The sequence below is a fragment of the Juglans regia genome, chromosome 14, assembly GCF_001411555.2.
Source record: "Juglans regia cultivar Chandler chromosome 14, Walnut 2.0, whole genome shotgun sequence".
Classification (NCBI taxonomy): Eukaryota; Viridiplantae; Streptophyta; class Magnoliopsida; order Fagales; family Juglandaceae; genus Juglans; species Juglans regia.
The window spans coordinates 28,639,979-28,663,889 of NC_049914.1; the positions used below are offsets into that span (position 1 = coordinate 28,639,979).

At 38.5% G+C, this 23,911-nt stretch overlaps 3 protein-coding genes across 3 annotated transcripts; 1 reads left to right on the forward strand and 2 right to left on the reverse strand.

Moving 5' to 3' along the window:
* Window positions 1–912: 912 nt before the first annotated feature.
* Window positions 913–2,691, forward strand: LOC109003341 (protein FAR1-RELATED SEQUENCE 5-like). The gene is made up of 4 exons (XM_035685634.1): window positions 913–1,252; window positions 1,334–1,953; window positions 2,104–2,436; window positions 2,602–2,691. Exons 1-4 carry the CDS (start codon window positions 913–915, stop codon window positions 2,689–2,691), a joined length of 1,383 nt encoding a protein of 460 aa, XP_035541527.1.
* Window positions 2,692–5,357: 2,666 nt separating this feature from the next.
* LOC109003347 lies at window positions 5,358–6,209 on the reverse strand. The gene is made up of 3 exons (XM_018981454.1): window positions 6,051–6,209; window positions 5,774–5,959; window positions 5,358–5,498 (listed from the first exon to the last, which is right to left on the reverse strand). Exons 1-3 carry the CDS (start codon window positions 6,207–6,209, stop codon window positions 5,358–5,360), a joined length of 486 nt encoding a protein of 161 aa, XP_018836999.1.
* A 3,431-nt stretch (window positions 6,210–9,640) lies between these two features.
* On the reverse strand, window positions 9,641–19,496 carry LOC109003728 (kinesin-like protein KIN-14T). The gene is made up of 11 exons (XM_035685464.1): window positions 19,271–19,496; window positions 19,077–19,160; window positions 18,678–18,845; window positions 18,471–18,577; window positions 17,888–18,066; window positions 16,098–16,259; window positions 15,680–15,895; window positions 15,227–15,264; window positions 14,785–14,909; window positions 10,312–11,647; window positions 9,641–10,170 (listed from the first exon to the last, which is right to left on the reverse strand). Exons 1-11 carry the CDS (start codon window positions 19,494–19,496, stop codon window positions 10,055–10,057), a joined length of 2,757 nt encoding a protein of 918 aa, XP_035541357.1. The 3' UTR covers window positions 9,641–10,054.
* Between the last annotated feature and the right edge of the window lie 4,415 nt (window positions 19,497–23,911).

Genomic DNA, 23,911 nt, shown 5'->3' on the forward strand with positions numbered 1-23,911 from the left:
TTAAGCATGCACTTAACTAAGCACAAATGGAGGTGGCCGCCAGCCACCATGCGTGTAATTGCTCTTAATTAAATATTACTTGGTTATGATGAGCTGTCATCATGTTGTGGCTGGCCGAAATTTTGAACTTTGCTTGATCTAGTCATGTATTGTTCATGTGGAGAAACATCGAGGTTCACGGTACATGCATCAAGCTTTGAGCATGCCCTTTTAATCTTTTGCGCAGGAATATAATCTGAATAATTGTTTAATTGTTAGTTTCAACACCCATAAATACTTTTGCACGATAGTTTAATTTTTTTCCAGCTATAAAAACCCACATGTTGAATGTCAATTAGCTGTCTTGATAATTTATACTAATTTTCAGAATGGAAAACCGAAAAGAACAGCCAAGTACGCAGACATTATCTAGCTCAAATCCCCCATCCGAGGTATGTATGTTATATGATTTAATATATCAACAACATTTGTATTGTTGACTCGATATTTTTTTCCAAAATACATCAATAACTTTATCTAATAACATGTTAGGCCATACCATCAACGGCACCAAACATTCCAAATTACATGCCTGGTTATTTTGGACCAGTGCCTACATGGTCACTGGCTTTTCTACCATATCTAGTTGGCAACCCATTTCAACATATCATGGAACCTCCGACTCCTATCAGCAATACAAGCTCCGCCACAAGCAGAGTAGTTGGTTCAGAGGATAATAGGCCTGATGGTGGGGAAACTTCAGCGCCATGTGGATCTCCACGAGCTGAAGAATGTACTGAGCATAGACCAAGTCCTACGGAAGCTGATCGTAATGATACAATTGAGGAGCCAAAGTCGGGAATGGAGTTTAATTCCTTTGAAGATTTATTAAGTTATTATAAGGAATATGGTAAGAAATGTGGGTTTGGGGTGATGACAAAACGGACCGAGAGGGGAGAAGATGAGTCTGTTAGATATGTCACCCTTGCTTGTGCTCGCGGTGGGAAGGCCCGGAATAGGATGTTGAATGTTGCTAACCCACGGCCGACAGGGAAAACTGAATGTAAGGCAAAGATTAACGCCTTAAGGCAAGATGGTGTGCTTCGGTTGACGACAGTACATAATATCCATAACCACGGCCTCAGTACAAAGAAATCTCGCTTTTTCCGATGTAATAGAGAAGTAAGTGATGCTGTAAAAAGGGTCCTCGATACAAATGATTTGGCTGGCATCCGAACGAATAAGAGTTATGGATCTCTTGTTGTTGGCGCGGGTGGATTCGAGAACCTCCCATTTTTGGAAAATGATTGTCGTAATTATATTGACAAGGCCAGACATTTACGACTTGGAGCAGGTGGTGCTGGAGCGCTCCGAGATTACTTTTTACGGATGCAGTTCAAAAATCTTGGGTTTTTTTATATGATGGATATAGATGATGAGGGGAGGTTAAAGAACGTCTTCTGGGCAGACCCTCGTAGTAGAGCAGCGTACCAAGATTTTGGTGACGTGGTCACATTCGACACCACGTACCTAACGAATCGATATGGGATGCCCTTTGCACCATTTGTTGGTGTAAACCACCATGGACAGTCAATTTTGTTGGGGGCAGGCCTGATTTCCAGTGAGGATACCGAGACCTTTGTGTGGTTATTCGAGACATGGTTGCAATGCATGGATGGTATCGCTCCGAAGGCTATTATCACTGATCAGGATAGAGCGATGAAAAATGCGATCGTTCTTGTTTTCCCAAAAACCCGGCATAGATTTTGTCTTTGGCATATACTAAAGAAAGTCCCCGAGAAGCTTGGCTCATATAGTTCGTACAAAACTGGGATGAAAAATGCATTGATGAAATGTGTCTATGACACCCAACTTGTTGATGAGTTTGAGAAATGTTGGGATCAGTTGATTAACACTTACAACTTACATGAGAATGCGTGGTTGCAGAGCCTATATGTTGAGCGTGAACATTGGGTACCGGCATATCTGAAGGAGTGTTTTTGGGCTGGAATGAGTACAACGCAGCGAAGCGAGAGCATGAATGCATTTTTTGATGGCTATGTTCATGCTAGGACAAACTTGAAGGAGTTTGTAGACCAATTTGATAATGCCTTGAAAAAAAAGATTGAGAATGAAAATCTTGCGGACTTCCAGTCATTTAATGCCACAATCCCCTGCATATCTAGATCTCCGATCGAAAAGAGGTTTCAAGAGTTGTACACGAATGCAAAATTTAAGGAAGTTCAGCAGCAAGTCAACCGCATCATTGACTTGAATCCAAAGTTATATAAAAATGATGGTGCAGTAAAAACATATATGGTAGAGGATGAAATATGTTTGGAAGAGTTCACTAAGCCGGTTACCCATTTTGTGAACTTTAGTGGCGAAGATGCAGTTGCAAAGTGCTCTTGTGGATTATTTGAGATGAGGGGGATATTGTGTCGGCATATTTTGGCCGTATTCAGGTGTAACGATATTAAATTTTTGCTAGAAATGTATATTTTAGATCGATGGAGGAAAGATATTAAAAGACGATACACATTAATCCACAGCAGCTATGATGGAGGGGAACAACGGGCAGATTGTAACAGATATTCAAGTCTTTTAAATATCTGTTATCAGATGATTACTCTTGCATCAGCTTCGAGAGAGCATACTGAGGATGCGAGTACTAAGTTATATGCAATGATTGATTTGTATCGTACCAATTAAGAACCCCCATCGATGACTCAAATTGGATCCAATGTTGGTAGTACGGCAAAGGACACTACGGTTGGTGGTTCTAGGGAAGTACGTAGTCCGCGTGTTGTGCGAGGTAAAGGCAGACCTCCATCTCTAAGGAGAGCATCCAGGATGGAGATAGACATGCAAAAAGCTAAAGCAAAGACCAAGAAAGCACCAGCAAAAGGGAAGCGTAAAGAGGTGATGATATTTTCATAGCTGCTTTTTATTTATATTTTGTTCACGAAGAAAATGAGTTAATGTAATTTTGTTTCTTAAATAATTATTAGCGGGATGGAGGAGATACCCAAGTCGCGGATAGAGGAGATACACCAACCGTAGAAGTATGCAGGAATTTATTTGGCCCGGCTGAGATGGTATATTAATAAACTTATATATAAACCTATTACAAATTTCCATTATTTCGCTATATATTTACGTTTGATTTCTAGCAGGCTGTTCCAGAAAGAGAAAGCGTGGCTGTAGATGTTACTGGAACCCAACCTCGAGAGCACTTTGTGATGCAGAGTCAAGAAAGCGTAAGTGGTTCATAGCTTTTTTTTTCAAGTTTATGCATGTTACCTGAAAAATATTTTTTGTTGTTTATTCTTTACAGATTCAATTTGGATTAGATGGATCACAACCGTTGCAATAATGGGTTTGTTGTTCAACATTTTGTGTATTGAATGTATTGTAGGGGTTCTACTTTTTATTGAATGTATTTGAGGGAGGGACTTTGTTGTAACCATGGACTCAATATATTTTGTGTGTATTTGATGGACTTTGTTGTTATGGTTGGGTTGGAGGAACTTTGTTGTGTATTGGATATATTTTGTTTATTTGATGGACTTTGTTGTTATGGTTGGGTTGGAGGAAATTTGTTGTGTATTTTGGATATTATGTGTATATTTGAGGGATTTTGTTGTAAATATTGGGTTGGAGGAACTTTGTTGTGTATTGGATATATTTTGTGTATTTGAGGGAGGGACTTTGTTGTAAATGTTGGGTTGGAGGAACTTTGTTGTGTAGGTTGGATATTATGTGTATATTTGAGGGATTTTGTTGTATTTATTTGGGTTGGAGGAAATTTGTTGTGTATTGGATATATTTTGTGTATTTGAGGGAGGGACTTTGTTGTAAATGTTGGGTTGGAGGAACTTTGTTGTGTAGGTTGGATATTATGTGTATATTTGAGGGATTTTGTTGTATTTATTTGGGTTGGAGGAAATTTGTTGTGTATTGGATATATTTTGTGTATTTGAGGGAGGGACTTTGTTGTAAATGTTGGGTTGGAGGAACTTTGTTGTGTATTTTGGATATTATGTGTATATTTGAGGGATTTTGTTGTAAATATTGGGTTGGAGGAAATTTGTTGTAAATGTTGGGTTGGAGGAAATTTGTTGTGTATTTTGGAGGTGTTGTGTATTATGTTGAATGTTGCTAAAGAATTCATGATGAGTAAAAAATTTTGGATATCCTGCGTGGAGCTAGACAGTTTTTGTTCCTTAAGTTATTGGATTTTTCTGTTTCTTATAGCTGACATCTGTGTTTGATTGTAAAAAACATTAGTTACATTGAGAATGGTATGAATTTTGTCATTTAAAGACTTCTTATGATTTCTGGTAGGCTCTTGTTTCGGCACCTTTTCTTTGTGAGTTGCTCTTCAATAGTTTTAGGGGCTGTTATTCAATTACTGTAGGCTCTGGTTCTGCACCTTCACTTTGTGAGTTGCTCTTCACTAGTTTCAGGGGCTGGTATTCAACTATTGTGGTTTGGAATATGCTAGTATTTGCTGTTTCGAGATTTGAGACAGTTCAAGATGCCCTCTTTGTTCTTGCCAAGATGAAAGCCCTGAACATGCATGGATCAATACAAACATATAAAAGTCTGTTCCACAACTTGAGGGCACTGAAACCATGTGGGATACAATAGTGTAATATTCTTTCGTCAAATGATGGAGAAGGGCTTTAAAACCTCAAACAAGAGATTACAGTGATGTGATAAAAATATTGTGCAAAAGGTATCTAATAAATGAAGCAAAATATTTTGCTGTATGAAGTCACCATCAGATGACTTCATACAGAAATTTGTAAGGTGATGCTTAAGGCTTTCCATCAGGAAGGTGACCTAGATTCTGTTTTTGAATTACTTGGTAGGATGATCAAATATAAATTGCTTCCTGATTAACCCGTGGCAAATGATGATTTTCATGCATCTCAACGTCAAAAGGAGCTTTCTTGGCTGATGGGGAAGTTAGTATGTGAGGTATAACACTTGAATATGTATCATAATCATTTTTAAAATGCACTATTAAATTTGAAATGGTTATTCGTTATTTAAGATGCTTATATATATATATCATCTAGAAATTAATGGTACCCTGCCAAGGTAAGTCATTGTATAAATCATCCAGAAAGCTGGCAAACAATATGTGACCCAAGCCCAAAATATAATTTAAGGAATAGAATGCTTTGCTATTTTGTTGCATAATTCACAATCAAGTGCTTGTGTTCTGTTCACAGTCCCTGCTTGTGTTCTGTTAACAATCCCTTGGAAAGTTCTCAACTCAGATATACATAACAATATCAAATACAAAACAAAAATAGAGAAAACAACTCCAAATGCATTTCTGAAGCAATCTGTGTTAATAAGCATTCTCAACCAAAAAGCATTCTAAAATAAATAGAGAAGTGGATTATTTCTGAAGCAATCTGTCCAAATGCATTACTGAAGCACCAATCAGCATTCAAAAATGAAAAACCAAGAACATTACAAACCTTTCTGAACCAATAAGCATTCTGAACCAAACAATTCGACAAAAACAACACCAAACAGTGTTGCTTTATCTAGTCCCATATAACTGAACTTAATTTATTTATATAAAGTACAAAATCCAATACTTAGATACTAACACTAGGCAGCAATTAAATTACTTATAAACTACCAAGTAAAATGCAACGACAAATAAAAAAGCCCAAAACAGCTGATGTAGTGTCCGTCCCCGCCTCATTACAGTTTCTTGTTCCAGAAGCACCTTCTCTCTTATGGATACCACTATCTCTCTGTTCAATACCAGCAGCTCTCTCTTCTCGATTTCATCCACCCTTTTACGGAGCTCAGTCTTCATCTTTTCCACATCGTCCAGCATCTTCTCGACCTCCTTCTCCCTCCTTAACAGATCATTGTTTCTTTCTTGAAGATGAAACTCAATCTCTTGATTACTATCTGCCCACTTAAAAAATTTACAATATGGTAATCCCTGGAAAATGAAAATTCACAAATGTTACATGTTGAACATATTCATCAATATAATTTACAAATGTTGTAACTACAACTAATGTAGTTATTACCTCTGTATTGTACTTTGGACACCCTAAGAAGGGTCGTCCTGGATTTCTTGGAATACTTGAATATCTCAATGTCGCATCGACCTTACAGAAGCAATGTGCTTGTCCCAAAGTACATTTTGCAAACGATGAAGAAGACATTGATGATGATGACGACGACATTCTAACATGATGTTTTATAAATTGTAAAAGCAATGTGGAAATGCATGGCTTAAAAGAGAAGCTGCACTGCAGCAGGACACTCACAGTGGCAGTACAACCTATTCACAGCAGCACTACATGACATATGAATTGATAACACCATCACAGATGATGAAACTATAAACCAACACAACAACCTCTAATTATATAATTAAATTACAAACAACACCACCACTTGAGAACAAGCACTTCCAGAATCCTTACCCACGAAATTCATAAACTCAGAACAACAATACAACAATACGAAACAAAAACCTCAAACAAATTAGGAAACCACGAATCAGTTTCTCTTCATAAAAGAGAAACTCACAATACTAACCAAATACGATAAAATCCCAGATATAGAAACTGTTAATCTACAATAGAATGCTGCAGATATCAAAACCGTACAACCTATTCACAGCAGCACTACCTGACAGATGAATTGATAACACCATCACAGATTATGAAACTGTAAACCAACACAACAACCTCTAATTATATAATTAAATTACAAACAACACCACCACTTGATAACAAGCACTTCCAGAATATCCTTACCCACGGAATTCATAAACTCAGAACAACAATACAACAATACGAAACAAAAACCTCAAACAAATTAGGAAACCACGAATCAGTTTCTCTTCATAAAAGAGAAACTCACAATACTAACCAAATACGATAAAATCCCAGATATAGAAACTGTTAATCTACAATAGAATGCTGCAGATATCAAAACCGGGAAAATGCAACCTTACCTGGGAGCCAAACTGTGTTGCTAGTGGAAGTGAGGGTATGGGTTACGTTTCGGGTTGGGGGTGGGTTTCGGGTTAGGGTTAGGGTTTCGGGTTGGGGTTAGGGTTTCGAGTTGGGGTTAGGGTTAGGGTTAGGGTTAGGGTTTCGGGTTGGGGGTGGGTTTCGGGTTAGGGTTTTGATTTAGGGTTAGGGTTTCAGGTTGGTGGTGGGTTTCGGGTTAGGGTTAGGGTTTCGATTTAGGGTTAGGGTTTCAGGTTGGGGGTGGGTTTCGGGTTAGGGTTAGGGTTTCGTTTGTTCGTGGGAAGGGGATTGACAGGTGGGTGGAGAAGACGAAGGGTCAGACCAGGCTTCGTGGAGAAGACGAAGAGATTTCGTCTTCGGGCATCGTGGGATTTCGTCGGTTCGTTTCTTGGGTTGATGGAGACACAGCGATGTGTCTGAAAACCCAGTGAGACGATTTCAAGGGATGTGAATGGAACCACAGCGATGAATCACGAAGATGAAATCAAGAAAGACTTGTCTTCGTCGCGAAGACGAAGAGATTTCTCTTCTTGGTTCGTGGGATTTCGTGGGTTGATGGAAATCTAGCTTTCGTGGGTCGTGGCTTCGTCGCGAAGACGAAATCTACGTTTATTCTCAGACGAAGACGAAATCTAGGGGACAAATTAGGGCTTGGTGCAGATGAAAGGCAATCGTGGAAGAGAGTGTTTATTTCTCTTTCGAGAAAGTGTGGGTTTGAAATGAGGGAGATTGGACGAGGGAGACGAGGACCCCGTTGAAGACCCGTGCCCAAAATTTCATTAAAGCGAAAACGACGCCGTTTTTATTTTGCCACGTTGGACGCGAGGCCGCGGCAAGGACGCGAGGCCGGTTGTCCCCATCATTTTCCATAAATAAATATAGAATTCATATGAAAAAAAAATTAATTTTTTAATAGAGGACCTCACTCTTTTCAAAACGACTACACGTCGTTTACGCATTTCACGACTGTATATAATATTACTCTTTCAGATAAAATCGGGTCAGCACGAAAAGTCCGGGCACCACCACAATAAAACCATCACTGATACTGATAGCATATTCGAAAGTAAGTTTAGGGACAATTCACTCTTATTTTTTCTACCATGCACCTACAGGTGAAAGAAAATAGTGGACATCAAGTACTGGATACAGATGTTATAACTTATTATGATGCAAACAAATGGGGTTCCTAGAGCTTATGATCATGTATACAGTGGTATACTCATTTGTATATTATTATTATTATTTATTTGTCTATGTTGCCTCTGATCCATATTAATACAATAATACCTGACTTATTTTAACAGGCTAATTTCTTAAGTTTTGGTTCTTAATTATTTCGTACACTTACAAAAATGGCTACCACTTCAAGATCAAGGCCATTGGCTTGCCTGCAAGACCATGGACACAGAGCAGCCTGGCCTTCACATAGCTAGAGAAGTAGTTGTACCGAAAGGATTTCTAAACCTTGTGTAAAGCTGGGAATGGGAATTAAAATAAAACTGAGATTGGTGGCGAACGGGTACATGTGGAAGGGTGAAGTGAAGATGGTGATGGTGAAGGATATGAAATCTCAGAGAAGGACTAGAGGCTCGTGGAATGTTGTTGTGGCTAGCAACAAGATTTTAAGCGATTCATTTCTGAAGAAATTCATGGGCCTAACTCATCTCATAAAACCGATTCTACAAGAGAGGATTACTCATTGCTTATAAACATGTCCAAGACCTTGTCCACAGCCAATATGAGATTATTCTTCAACAATTTCTATGGAGCCGTAGAGTATTTCATTGTTATTAATAGAATATTTTTTATTTTGTAATGTAATGTATAAATACCAAACATAGTTGATTGTATTGTGTGTTGCATGCATATAGTTAAAAAGGTTATTAGTTGTTAACTTTAGTTTTCTTTTATATAAACTTTTAGTTTTCCATTTTGATATATTTTTATTATTATGGACTATGTTCAATACATTAATATTATGCTTTTCAACATTAATTTTTTCTTAAAAAAACATCTAATACATATGAGTTTTGATTACAAAAAAAAAAACTACGTACAACCCGGAACTTGGGTTTCCGGGTTTCAAAACCCAGTTTCATCGGCCTGGATCATAACTCGGGTTAACGGGGCTAGGTTCTAGCCTGGATTTGAAAACGGATCTAATTCTGGGTATACCCGGGTATCCAAGCGGAACCCCAGGTGAACTTGGGTTTCCGGGTTTCAAAACCCAGTTTCATCGGCCTGGATCATAACTACAGTGTCGTATGTGTTTAAAGGAACGTTGTCATTTTAATAAGAGTAGTTGTGTTGTAAATAGAATAAGTGATGCGCTGTCATTCAATGTAATTTCAGCAAGCATCTTAATATGATACGATGTCGTATGGATGTGAGGAATGTATAAAAGCAGAACTGAAGAGGATGAATAACAACAAAGAATATACAATTCTATTCTCTCTCTCTCTCTCTCTCTTAATTCTCTCTCTCCCTCTCATCTTCTTGGAGACTGACTATCTCGAATGCAGTCATTGGTAAGAAGGTTCCATTACAGTAAGTGGAAAAAAAATCTCTAATAATTTGATGCGTGCGACATCAAAGAATGATAAAATATAATAATTAAACAGGCTTATGAATATCACTTCTCTAATGTTTTTATAAGTCTTATCTGCTGAGAACATCGACAGAGATACATATTTACATGGTCAACGCATCTTTTACTGTGTCACATCCAAAACATTTGGCACTCTGTCGTTCCTTCAGTTGGAGAGTTTCAGCTATAGAGATTGGCATATTTAAATATGGCACATGAAAATATCTTTGTACATCGCATGGTCCTGCATATGTGCATGAGTGATGCATTTATTTATTAGAATGAAGTTCCTTCATATCATATGTGATAAAAGGATCACATTGCTGGTCTAACAAGAGTTCCAACCAGACCTCCAGCATTAAATGAATGGAATTCCAACTCAGTCTACTTAAATTCTTCCTCTCACAAGTGCTGTTGCTTCAACGCATTAAAATTGCCAACGGAGTCACTGCACCCTTTAAAGCATTAGACCATAGAAGAAGTCATGTTCAAATCCCAACTTCTGAAATCCCAATCCTAGAAGTGCACTGGCATAAACAATCTGAATTTTTTGTTTGAGAAGGTGACAAATTCCTGGCCACAATAGAATCAGAAAATGTTTCAGAATTTGTTTGATACAAAATTCAGCTTGTAGCTTGTGTCGCTTGAGAAACAATGAACTGGATCAGCAAATAAGAACTACCCATTAAAATTAAGACGTTCATAATTCCTTACCTCTGTTCTGTGCATATTCTTGTGATCTCACATACGTCCTGGTTAATTCCTCTGGATGTGGATTAACCATAAATAGGGCCATATGTGATTTCAGTTTTTGTGGGCCACGTTCTCTTCCTGTCATCCAGCTTTGAGATGAGGTATCCAAGTTTTCCCCCATACCATCTTCCACATCTGTTCCTGTAGGCACTTGTTGACAGTGTGGTTCTAGTTCCAGGGAGGAGAATGAGATGCCAGGCTCTTCCTTTGGGTTACCAATACTAAAATCTAAATCACGTAGCATGAAAGAAGTGTCACACTCATTATCTATTATTGATGGACCATGCACAAAATCTTGTGTTTGTATAGTCAAGTCACCATCAGGTTTATGCAATAGACAACCCGAACCTGATCTTGAGTCCTTATTGAGACAATCCTCAAAAAGTGGTTGAGGTTTGTTAATCACCTCTTCTAAAACAGACCTTCTAAATCCCTCGACATCAACTTGTTTATTCAACATTTTATGGTAAACGATCTTATTTATTTTAAAGCTACAAGTATCCTTTGTCTCATCCTTTAACTTACTTTCTTTCTTCTGTCCATAAGACCTACATTTCTTCTCTGGAATGGGAGTAGCTAGAACCCTTTTACCCCCACTAGAATTAGTAATGATGAAAGGTTCCTTTTTATGTAAATGAAGCCAATTTTCAACATCCAGAAACCTTGTGGAGCTATATTTACTTTCCAGTCTATTTCCATATTGTTGACTGTGACTAATGTGAGCGTTTTGATTAATAGAATTCCCTCGTGATGTTTCCTGTTCTGGGAAGACAACCACTTCAATATCACATTCAGATGTGTCTTGACTGTACTCTGTTTCGATATCAGCACTACCTTTCATGTTAAAAGCCAACAAACAGCTACTTCTCCATGTATCGAACTCTGAGCTGTGGTCTGACTTACACTTTACAGGGAAAGTCACCGACTCGGCGCGATGAGATAATGGCCTTCTTCTTCTTGCATGAAATTCTTGTTTATCTTCTGAATTCTGTTTATCTATTCCAGATTTTCTTCGGCTGCAAATAGTTGGCCTCATAAACCTTGGCAACAGAGACATTTGACCTATGGGTACATCACTAGTCTTGTTCCTTAAACTTTCAAGATTAGGTTGGGGCAGTTCAGAAGTTAAATGGGGAGCATTTAGCTCCTGACTGGAAATTGTTCCTCTCTTTGCTAGTGTGTCTAATTTCTCATTTAACTTCTCAATGTTTCTCTTGATATTTCGACGCTCTTCCTCAATGATTTTTATCTTTTGCTGCAGATTCATCATTGTAACTCCCCTCTGGTCCCTCTTTTCCTGCTTTTGAAATTTCACCTCAGAGGTCATATCGAATTGCAAAATATCAAAATGCATAAGAAGAGAAAGAAATATTAAGCATAAGTTGAGTTGATGGGAATAGCAATTTTTGCCAACTAACCAGGTAATGCACCACACTAGTTAGTCATTGGAACTGTCTTTTTCTTGAGTATCAACATTGAGCTATAATTACTCAAAGCCGTATTGGATCTACTTTTATGCACCAAATGCATAGTCTAACTTAATAATCGTGTATCAACAGCAGATATCTTAAATAGTGCATCTTTTTCAGAAACTGTTATTTGTGGGATAATAACAATATATTAACTAGGATATCGTATAATTAAGGTCTGATCTGAACTTTTTATAATGTGTTTGCTTTTTTCTTACATTTTATTTATCATATTTTCTGTTCTATATTTACCGAATTTCATATACATCTTTCAGGTTGCTTTTTCAATCATAAAGGCTCTAGTATGTTAATTTATACATACAGCATAAATGTTTGAAACAGGAACTCACGATGTTAAAATGAGCTCATTTCAGGTAGAAGAGACCACAAAGATACATCTCTCTTTCCGGGTAAGAGAAAGACCACAATTGTTTATTAAAATTCATCTCATATATTTTATTAATGACCTAAGGCTCTTTGAATAGAGCTTAAAGCCCGTACTCAATAATAATCACAATAGGACTCATTATTCAAAGTAAAACATTATTAAATAGGCACCTAACATGACTAGAGCTATGGTTCTTTATTGAAAATAAACTTCAAGGCGGTAGAGGACTAGCTGAGACGACAAAACAATAAAGTAAACTAAAAACGCAAACCAACTTTAAAAGTAAACAAACTTCTAAAAAGCTAACATTCCTCGTATTGGTGCTGGAAGCTGGACTCCTTTTGTTATAGTGCCCTACTACCACATGCACTTTGATTAGACCACTTGACCACATAATACTCCTAGTTCATGAACTCTATCATTCCTCCCCTTCCAAAAGAATCTTGTCCTCAAGGTTCAAAAATGGAAACTGAATGGCTATCATCCCCTTTCCAATAATTTTTTCTCCAATCACATTCTCTTCCTCGATAAGGAATACCTGAGGATGAGGCTTGTTACATTTATGCCCTGGCGTGAACCATTCATTACAATTGAAACATAGTCCTTTTTCATGCCACTTTTGCATCTCATCCCATGAGAAAAGGATCTCTGAAACTCAAAGTTTTTTGACCGAAAAGTTACCAATGGAATAGGCTTTAGAGTCTCTCTTTCCAAATAGCTCAAGTAGCCCTTTATAGAAACAGAATGAAAAGGAGCTCTCAGATTCACACGCACAGCCTTATTCTATGAGTGATAGTCACTTGAATGTAGTAGTTTGATCAATAGAATGCACCACCCAATTACTCTGTTTGCTTAATTTATCATCACATCCGCAGTAAATCAATGGTGTCCTTCAAGGCTTTTGGCTTAAACATTTGGATCTCCTCTGCAATCTCGTCCTTCAAGCCACCTATAAAAGTCCCAATTAATGCATTTTGGATCTCCTTGTATGTGGACATGGCTCCTATACCAGTTGATGGAACCGGGAACTCATGATTGTTGAGGAATAATCCCACATTGGCTGTAGACAAAGTTTTGTGCATGTTTATAAACAATGAACAATCTTCTCTTATACAACCGGTTTTATGAGACGAGTTAGGCCCATTAATTTCTTCATGGTATCAGAGCCAGGTTAACCTATGACTGATGATGGGTTCCTGCGACCTACCCACGATGATAGTACCGGAAATACCGGCCCACACGTGAGGGAGCGTGTTGAGAAGTCCCACACTGCTTAGGAACAAACTCATCTTAGACTTTATAAGGAATTACCTCACTCCTCCTATTAGGCCTTTTATGGAGAGAAATAGGTGTTTCTACACAACCTGACGTTGAGATGGAGCTTCCACAATGTTCTGACCAACAATCCCCTCATTTGCAAGCTGAAATGTCTGAGCAGTCCTTCAACATTTCTCATATTAACATCGAACCCAGTCCACTTATCTTGCAATCCCAAATTCACCAAAATCAAGCACCACAAACACAACCCTCACATTCCATGCTCACTCGGTCTCAAAGAGGAATTGTTAAACCCAACCCAAAATACGCCTTGACTTCTTCCAAGTTCTCAGCCAGTATCCCTCGCGAACCACATAACATACGAGCTGCTCTAGCTCATCCGGGATGGAAAGCAGCAATGGATGAAGAACTTGAAGCCTTGCATAAAAACAAAACCTGGAAGCTTGTTCCACGCACCTCGGATATGCATGTTATTGGTTCCAAATGGGTACTAAAACCAAAACTCAAACCCGATGGTTCATTAGATTGTCTTAAAGCTCGGGTTGTGGCAAAAGGGTATCATCAAGTGGATGGCTTGGATTACACAGAAACCTTCTCCCCCGTCATCAAACCTGGAACCATTTGAATGATCATCACAATAGCTCTTGTTAAAAAATGGACCATCCGTCAACTTGACGTAAAAAATGCATTCCTTCATGGTATCAAAGTCTGCCACAAGATGAATGGGGACCCATACTACTTATCCCGTGACAAGGATCAGAAAAAATACTGGCCTGCACGTGAGGGAGGATGTTGAGGAATAATTCCACATTGGCTGTAGACAAGGTCTTGGGCATGTTTATAAACAATGAACAATCTTCTCTTATACAACCGGTTTTATGAGACGAGTTAGGCCCATTAATTTCTTCAATGATCGTAAAAATAAGCTCCTTTTGGGTAGAAGACACCACGAAGATAAATATCTCTTTTCAGGTAAGAGAAAGACCACAATTGTTTATTAAAATTCTTCTCATGTGCCCTACTACCACTTGGACTTAGATTAGATCACTTAACCACATACACTCCTGCTTGATGAACTCCATCATTAAACTTATCAAACACAAACTCATTACTACCTTTTCTTTATGTTAGAGAAATCAAAATATAAACTATGCAACTGTTGACTAGGTCCATATAATTTAAATTTGGATCCCCTTTAATAGTTTAGTCTGTAGTGTGCCGGTTTCTTTACTTGGACAAGAAGCATTAGAATGTTACTAGAAATATTCAATGTAAGAAACACAATGTTAATTTACTTACAGAATCCTCAGTCCCCAGATGAATGCTTCTAGCCCTTGTAGCGAAATTTAAAGAACATATTGTCTCGCACAGATCTTCGTCTTTGGGACTAACATGGACAAGCATCAGTGTTTTTGAACTCCCTCCTGGAGTTAAGAAGATGTTGAATTAAGGAAAGAGAAGTTTTTTTATCAAGGTGATAAATAAGAACAATCGCATGCATGCCAGAGGCACTGATAAGAGGGGAACAAACCCAACGAAATATCCATGCTCTCTTCCTCCCCACCAGATATATGGATTCAGTTACCCATCTCATACCATGGATAAGGTAAAGCTAGGGAGTAGGCTCCTTAGGGACCCTCTGCTGGTCTCTCTCACCTTTAATTTCATCATATGATATTATACTAGACATATATTACAATTATGACAGGTAATGAAGAGGTCAATGAGGAAAAGTAATTACCGAGGGAATCCTTAAGAACTTGTGTCAGCTTGCTATTCCTGTCAGAAATAAAAGAAAGTTCTCATTAGGCTTTCATTTTTGTAATGCTAGAGAAGCCCCCTAAATATCCAATCATCATTGACAATTATAAAACATAACTGATAAATCATCACTATATATTTTCGGAAACTGAAAGTCGTTAGTCAATTAATCTTACTGACCAAGAAGGGGCCGACCAAAAAAAAAAGTGGAATTTAATTGAAATTCCTTCCATGGCTCGTCTCAAAACCTACATTGCTTGAGCTAACTTTGATGGCTATCCAATGTTCTATGAGAACCTTTTTTCTCATTTATGTCGGGGAATGTTATGGCTCTAGTTAGAGATAGATGACAGAGAATTAGAGCATGAATAAATATGTAACCAACCCCAACTCGTTGAGGAATAAAGCTTTGTTGACTTGAGTTCCCTATTACCTATAAGGTACATGGAACTTTTTTCTTTGAAGGGCATTGATGACATCCCCAAGAGCAGAAAGTGATAAGTTGATGGCTTTTCCTTCTTCAAGTCTTCTACCCCATGCCTTCGTCTTCAGTACACGCTCACTTCCACCAAGGTCAATAAACCAAACTTTGTTCGTCTCCCTTTGCCTCTCAGGAGCATCGAAAGAAGTGATTGATAGGCGAATCAAGCTATAAAAGAAAGTAACAGAGATGAAAAACTGAGAACAGAATATTATTAATTCTCACTGATCAGTTTCTAAAATTACTGGTTAGTACTCGAAGCAGATTTATGGTTTTCAAGCTTTGCTCTTGGTCCTGTAGAACTAAGTTCAAAATAAAAATAAAAAATTATGTAGAAGGTTCTTTCAATTATACTTGAAAAAAAACTTACCTGTGTGATCTGCTGGAACTCGTGTTGCAATTTGTTGAAGCAGTTGATCGGGACTGGCATCCTAGTCTATACAGCCTCAATGCTTGGTTGAAGTCACTCACTTGGAAGGCCACAAGATTGTCTATTTCAATTCCACCCTTTGGATCTGTTTTGATTGAAAGGCTGCATAGAATGTATGAAATTATGTCCGTAAGCACTGCCTTAACACATCTAAGAATTAGAAACTTAGAGATCCCATGAGTATTATTTCCCATTAACCTATTCATCATATTCATGGTGACAATGAGATCAGGCCCAATTCAGTTTCAAGTCTCAAATTCAGTTTTAAGTACTTGAGAATCATACTGTATATATAGTGAAAATAAATGGCATTGTCTTCTCTACAGTTCGTGAAAATGAGATTTTGTTTTCCATGGAAAAATGGAAAGTTAAATTGGTCAATGCTGCCCCTTGATTCTCCTCTTAATTTAAGACAAATACCATCAAATTAAAAAGTGTACTGTGCTGCTTGAATGCAAATATGTAAACATTAAAGCCCTCGTTTGGTTACACAGATGAGATGAGATAAAAGTTCAATAAAATATTATTATAATATAATTTTTGTTTTAAAATTTAAAAAAATTGAATTGTTTTTTATATTTTGCTTGAAGTTTAAAAAAATTGTAATATTTAAATTAAACAGTTTGTCAAAAGAAACCAGACATAAAGTGGAATTGTTAAGAAGTGAAGAAGTCAAAGGAGTAAATAATGATGAGTAATAGCTACAATAAAATGACTAGTCTTCTTTTTTTTTTAAATGATAAAAGAGCAAAGTATTAGAAAATCAGCGATAATTAAAGTCTTTTTTACCTCTCTACTAAATTAGTAATCATAAATAGCATAAAACATTTCGAAAAAACTCTATAGATTAGCAATTGTTGCTGATCCCACACCCCACATTTGACGTGTGGGGTTTTATTTATTTATTTATTTTTCTCTCCCTTTAACACGTTATAAAACAAAACTTAATAAGAGATTGAGGAGAGAGAAATTGGAGAGAGGTCGAGGAGAGCTTGAGGAGAGAAAGAGAGGGGTCAAAGAGAGGCCGAGGACAGCCTGAGGAGGGAGGGAGGGAGAGAGGGATTGAGGGGAGAGAGAGGTTGAAGGTGATAGTGATGAGTTTAATATAAAACTGAAAAAAACGAAGTGTGGAATATAAGGTAAAACAATGGCTGATGTATAGTAGGGTTCAACCTTTCATCTTCGAATTTTTTTTATCTTAATGTCAAAAAATCAAGTGGGTTTATTGACCTATTCTAATAAGGGTTGGAATAGGTCAATAAATTAAAATGAAAAATAAAATAACACTACAAGAAAACTACTTATTTGTGGTCAGTTAATTCCAGCGAAATGATTATTTACAGCTAAAATGAGTTTATTTTGGTTACAAATAGTCTTTTCGCAGCAATTATAATAGATTCTAACACGCATAAGTCAAAAGTGATGATTTAGATGTTGAGATGGTGAGTTAATGAGATGAGATGAGTTGAAATAAAAATTAAAAAAAATATTATTAGAATATTATTTTTTAATCTTATTTTTGTTTTGAAAATTGAAAAAGTTAAATTATTTATTATATTTTATTTGAAAATTTTAAAAAAAATTGTAATAATGAGATGATATGAGATAAAATACTTTGATTATCCAAATGTTGCTTATGAATGACTGCCAGTAGCTAAGCGATGATCTAGAGTTCTAAGCTGTATGGTACATCTTTTACAACCGCAAAGCATTATATACATGCATCTCACCGTAGTGGCATGGGATCCATTGCTTTTCTTGGCTGTGTGATGAGCAAGTCTTTGAGATTTCCCATGTAAATCTCAAGCATACTGAAAGTGAAGAGAAATGCATGGTTACAATCCACCGCTTCTCTAAAAAGTGCCTCAATTGCTCGTGGCACCACCCCTGGCAAATCTGGACTGCCTTCCTAACATTTTTTAAAAAAAAAAAAAAAAAACCAGGAACATGTATTGTCAGACTTGATTTAGGCATAACTTTGATTAATTTAAAGCTACAAAGTGGCAATAGTATGCTACCCATCAGTAAAGTAGGTAATGAGTTATAATATGAATGTTATCTATCAATGTTTAGTTGAGCTAGAAATGACAAAAGAGTTCTTAAAATACGGTAAAAGTGAGAACCTGTGACTTCTAACGTAAAAAAGATAAGCCAGATCATGGCATGCCATAAAGTTAGATGGCACCAAGTCTGCTATATTTGGGTGCAAGATAAACCATGATATTCTTGCTTGGGTTCGTTATGTTAACTTGTAATAATTCCCGATCGAACGTGTGCACTAATATTCCCATAATGACTTACGACGGTTCTCACCATTGTGAAAGTCTTCCCAGTGCCTGTTTGCCCATAAGCAAATATGCATGCATTGTAGCCATCCAGTGCTGATTTAATGACTGGTTTAACTTCTGAAAAGACTTCATCTGAAATTTGTCAATCTAATTATTGGTCATATAGCGGAGTATATTATATTTGCTAATGAATTCATGGAGTATTTGTTTCATATATACTTCAAGCACGCACCTTGTGATGAACCTGGTAGGAAAACCTTGTCAAAACTGTAACATCTACTCTTATTATCTGAAAGCCTTAGAAGAACATAACTTGAATCCATAGCTACAATAGGTTTAAAACTGCCAAAATTCTCCCCCAATGCGACGGGTCTTATGCGACAAAATACACGAATGTTGCCTGCAGTGCAAGTATGATGAGCATATATATTACTACAACATATATTAGTATGTCTCAGTAAAGAATTTACATACGATTAAAGATGACCTATTATCTAATGAATCGAACCCTTCTAATTAGGTGCCCACTCAAATTTTATGGGTTGAAGCAGGCAATACTCTTTCACGAAAAGTTAGCCGAAATATCATACTTAGATGTACAGAATAATAGTTTCAGACAAATAAGACTAACCTTTCAAGTCCAGAAAATCATTGAGGACCTGCCTTCTCTGAATATTTAATTGATTTATGTTTGCAGTTAAGGCAGCAAGTTCATCTGTTCATGGGAAAAGATAAGTTTTGGCATTAGCGTAAGGAGGAAATTGAGCGAGTGAAATTTTCCTGTACCCACGGATACATTTTCGTACTTGAAAACAAAGGATTTACCTTTGATTTTTGAGATTGCACTGGCCAGATCATCTTCTTTGTTGCTAAACGAAACTGTACTTGTTTTAGAATTTTCTGCTTTTAAGTCATTGGATGGTCCTTCGGATGGCAAGTGTCCTATTATATCACAAACCGATTTGACCCAGCTGGAGGTGAAATGGGCTTTTAGTCCTAGTAGGGAATGAATTGTTTCAGCAAGGTTCTGAACAGATTTTCTTGCCTCCATGGCCTTTGTCCTCTTAGGCTGCAATGTATTATCAAAGGTTAGTCTTCCCTCTTCACTTCTGGCCTTTTATTTTCTCTTTATCTTGTAACTCAGCATATATTACATGAATCAAAAAATAAATTAACCTGTGATAATGCAAAAAAGATAAAAATGACAGCTAGGACAGTTGGATAAAGATTAGTGATCAAATATGTAAGTTAATAGACAAAAGAGGGAAAGAGGTTTATAATTACATGAAAGACTATGAGGACGTCCTCCATGCATTAAATGCATGAGAAGCAGCAGTATGTGTTACATTTATATTGGTAGCTTTGCTCATTGTTTATCGTTGGCAATGAACTGGTTTAACAAGGGGGATCACCCTTTATATAAAAATGAATCAGTTGTCAGCCAAATCGTTTAAAGTTTGATAGTGCATGTTGTCAAGATTTTAAAGCGATTCCTGGTGAGAGAGCATAATCACTCATCCTAGGTTGGTATTGCCATATGAAGCATCCTCAATGGATTAGTCAAAGTTATAGGACAATTTTGATGAATGTAAGAGGGATTTGCCTTTTGGCTATTCCATTCATGTAAGTCCCCATATTTGAAGTTATTTTTTCATTATTTAACAATAAAATAATATAAGATGAATTTAGCTTTGGCTATTCACATCAAATTCCCACATTGAATTATCTATTTATTCATTATATAGTAATGAGTAATTAATAATTAATAATTAAAAAATATTTATTTATTTTATTTTATCATATTTTACCATATTTTTACCTATTATATTTTAATTAGTAATCATATTCTAATTAAATTATGGAGTAAAAAATTATATTTTTTCAATTGTCATTTAATGCTAATTGTTATTCCAAAAAATAAGAAAATAATTAAATAACAAAAAAGCCAGTTGGTATATGCATGCGTGAGTGTTGGTAAGGGTTTCTGGTTTTTTTTGAGAGGGAACGAAGAAGTAGTTGATGGAAGAAAGAAGAAAAAGAAATAAATAATAAAATATACATTTGGTGTATAATCTACAGTAACTAGCAAATTTGGAAATGATTTTGATGTTCACAGTAGCTAAGGTCTAAATATTTGAATTTGAGCTAATCCATTGTGATGATATTTTGGAGTCTAATTAGGGTTGTGCATATGACCTGAAATTTTGTCGGATCCGACTAAAATGACCCGACCTGACCCGGTTTTTGTCGGGTTATTCCTTTTCGGGTCTCCAACCCGACTAATCAACGAGTTTAATTTTTAGCTTCAACCCGTCCGACTATAAAATCAGAGTTAGTTCTCCAACCCTAGTGATCAAAGTCCCAAGTTCTATTCAAATTTTCACTCGCTCAGATTTTAGATTTGATCTTTAGAAAGGTTCGGTGATTTCCAAGGATTTTTCTAAGGCCATTCTATAGCCATCATTCGAATGCATCCACATGATCGCCCACCAGGAGTATTGGAATTAAGGACTATGCCAGCGAACCAGAAGCCCACGAATCCGGCATTGTTGTCTGGAGTTTATGCAGCCGCAGTTTTCACGTTGTCTGGAGTCTTCTGGGTGGCTGTGTAACTCAGTTGAATTCTCCTCATCAATCATCCACTGGCCTTCATGAACAAGAAAAACCACTCTCTCTTCTTCCCCTTCCTCCCCATTTTCCATCTCTGCTTGGCCCATATCCTTTTGGATGGCTTCGGTAACAGAGACAAGACAGCCAAACAGAGAAGAGAGAGTGAGAGTGAGAGTCTGTAACAGTTGCCGAGAACCACCCTAAATGCAAGAGGAGCAGCGGCGAGGAAGGAGCATCTGTTAGACCCCCACGTCGAGTGGCCTCAAGGAGAGCAGCACAAACCCTAACCATGGTGGGTACTAGCACCGTGGTTAACCCACAACCATGCCTCCACAGCATGCGGGCTAGCGAGGCTAGCAAACCACACGGCAGCGCGCGCAGCACAAGCCAGCGCGCACAAGCACGCAGCACAGGCCAGCGCGCGCAGGCGCGCAGCACAGGCCCGCGCGCACATGCGCGCAGCACCAGGCGCCCCAGCGGGCCGCACGCCCAGGCACTTCGCAGTGCGCAGGCCCGTGCGCACACCAGTGGGCCGCAGGGCCCTGCGCGCGCCCATACGCCACACAGACCAGCCAGTCCGCGCTCGCGCGCGCACGACCAGGCTGACCATGCCGCGCACCCGCATAGCCTTGGTTCCTCCTGTCGCACGCCAGCACGCCCATGCCAGCACGCCCACGCCCATCCTGCAGCGCACCAGCGAGGCTAGTGGCACGTCCCATGGCGTGCCATCCAGCGCACGGCTCCAGCCCGTGCCATGCGGAGCAGGCCAGTGGCATGCCATCCAGGCGTGCCATCCAGCGCACGGCTCCAGCCCGTGCCATGCAGCCAACGCCCAAGCCAACCACATGGGCCATGCCGAACCAACACTTAGCCATGGACCAACCAACCAACATGCAACCACTTGACCCACCTTGGGTCCGTGCATGTCACACCATGGTTTAATCCATGGCTCCCTTTTATTTGTTTTACTTATTTAGTCCTTTGATTATTTGTTATTTACTTTGAAGGGACCATTTTAGGGTTTCCAAGTTGTAACCTATAAATAGGACCCCTAGTCATTTCATTTCCATCTTTTTGGCAAAACTCTAGAGAGAGAACATTGTTTGAGAGATCATCTTCGGTGCATGAGCACTTGGGCAATTTGGGTGCAATCCGTGAATCCCAAATTGATTTATCATTTTATGTAGCTTAATCATTCCTTGTGCAATACGTGAATCAAGGTTTGATTGTTCATTTGATCCTTGTGTCATTTTAGTTCATTCGAGAGCAATAGTATTCTATATATTGTTCTTGGAGTTCCACATTTGTTCTTGAAGTTCTTCATTATTTTTGGTCTCTCAATCCGTGTGAATCATCATTTCGACTATAACAAGTGTTAGTCAACTTTCCATAAGTTGCCCTAACCCTTTTGGTTGTCATAGCCGAATTGCATCACTTGGTAGGTCAATTCCCATTCGGCCAACTATTGCCTTATTGGGACTTGCCTAGCCGCCACCCAACATTCCTTTTGCATCCATCATCATTAGGAAACTTTCCTAAATCCCATACTACCCTATTTCTGCAACCCTAGCCACCACACCTACATCCCATATTGAGCTAACCCTAGCCGCCAACTACCTTCCTAATTTGATAAACCCTAGCCGCCATTACCCTTTTGCCAATTCGGGAAACCCTACCATACCTCATGCTCGTGCATCACCCATCATCCAACCCTACACTTACATCATCCAATCTTAATATCATTTACCAATTCTAGCCGAAATACATCTTCTCCCATTGACACATTGGTCATCTTGACCTACATTGGACGTTGACCAAGCAAGAGAAGGACTTGGACTCGGTCATCTCAAGGTTACTATTGGCTTAGCAAGGCAAGTGTTTAGGGACTAGACCGGGGTCCCTAACATTTATGGTGCTTTCATTGAGAGGTATCTTGTTTGGTGATTTTTGAGAAGTGCTCACTTCTCCACGAGGTAAACGACGCGTTAACCCAAACTTTGTGAATTTGTTGGGGGAGACCCTCGTTGGATCCCATTATTTGTTGTTTGTGAATTGTTGAACATTGGAGTTTGGGGGTTGAGGTAGAGGACGGAGTAGAGTTCTTGAAGGGATCGACCACCCTTGAAGGTGGAGGATCCAAGGTCGGACAAGAACTTGTGCAAGAGGGGTTGTCCATCTTTTTAGGTGGCCAACTCAAGGTTGGACTTGAGAGCCCTTCCTATCGCCATTGAAGAGTACAAGTTGCTGTCCGAAACTCCCTCAACCAGAATTTTCAGTCGCAAGTCAGTTTGCAAGTGTTCAAAGAAGCTAGTTTGCAAGCAACATGGCCACAAGCCATCAAGAGACCGAGATGGTGGCGGGCTCCAATCGGGAACGTATAGAGAGACTTGAAGATCACAACACAAGAGTATTAGACATTTTGAGTGATGTCAATACTACAATGGCCGAGCTTAGAATGGCCATGAATGCCACCAACCGAGAAAGTGAGGAACATCGAAGGGCCACGGAGGCTTTGAGAAGGGAGACTCACGAGAACATCGAAAGAATCGAGAGGAGGATTGTGGAAGGCCAAGCTTCCCGACAAGAGGTGGATGGACAAAGGCATGATGCCTTTGTGGAAGGAGTGGAAACAAGCATATCCGGATCCGTGCGTGAGCCTAGACATGAACCCCCAAGAGAAGGGTATAGAAGAGGGGGAAGAGTGGAAAATGACCACATAGCCGTGGAGAGATGGGTTCGGAATGATAACCACCACTCAAGGAGCCCGAGTATAGTAAGGGAAACTCAAGACGTGAGATATGAGGTCCCAAGACATGAAGAACAAAATGAGGCCGAGTATGACTTAGGCCATGGAGG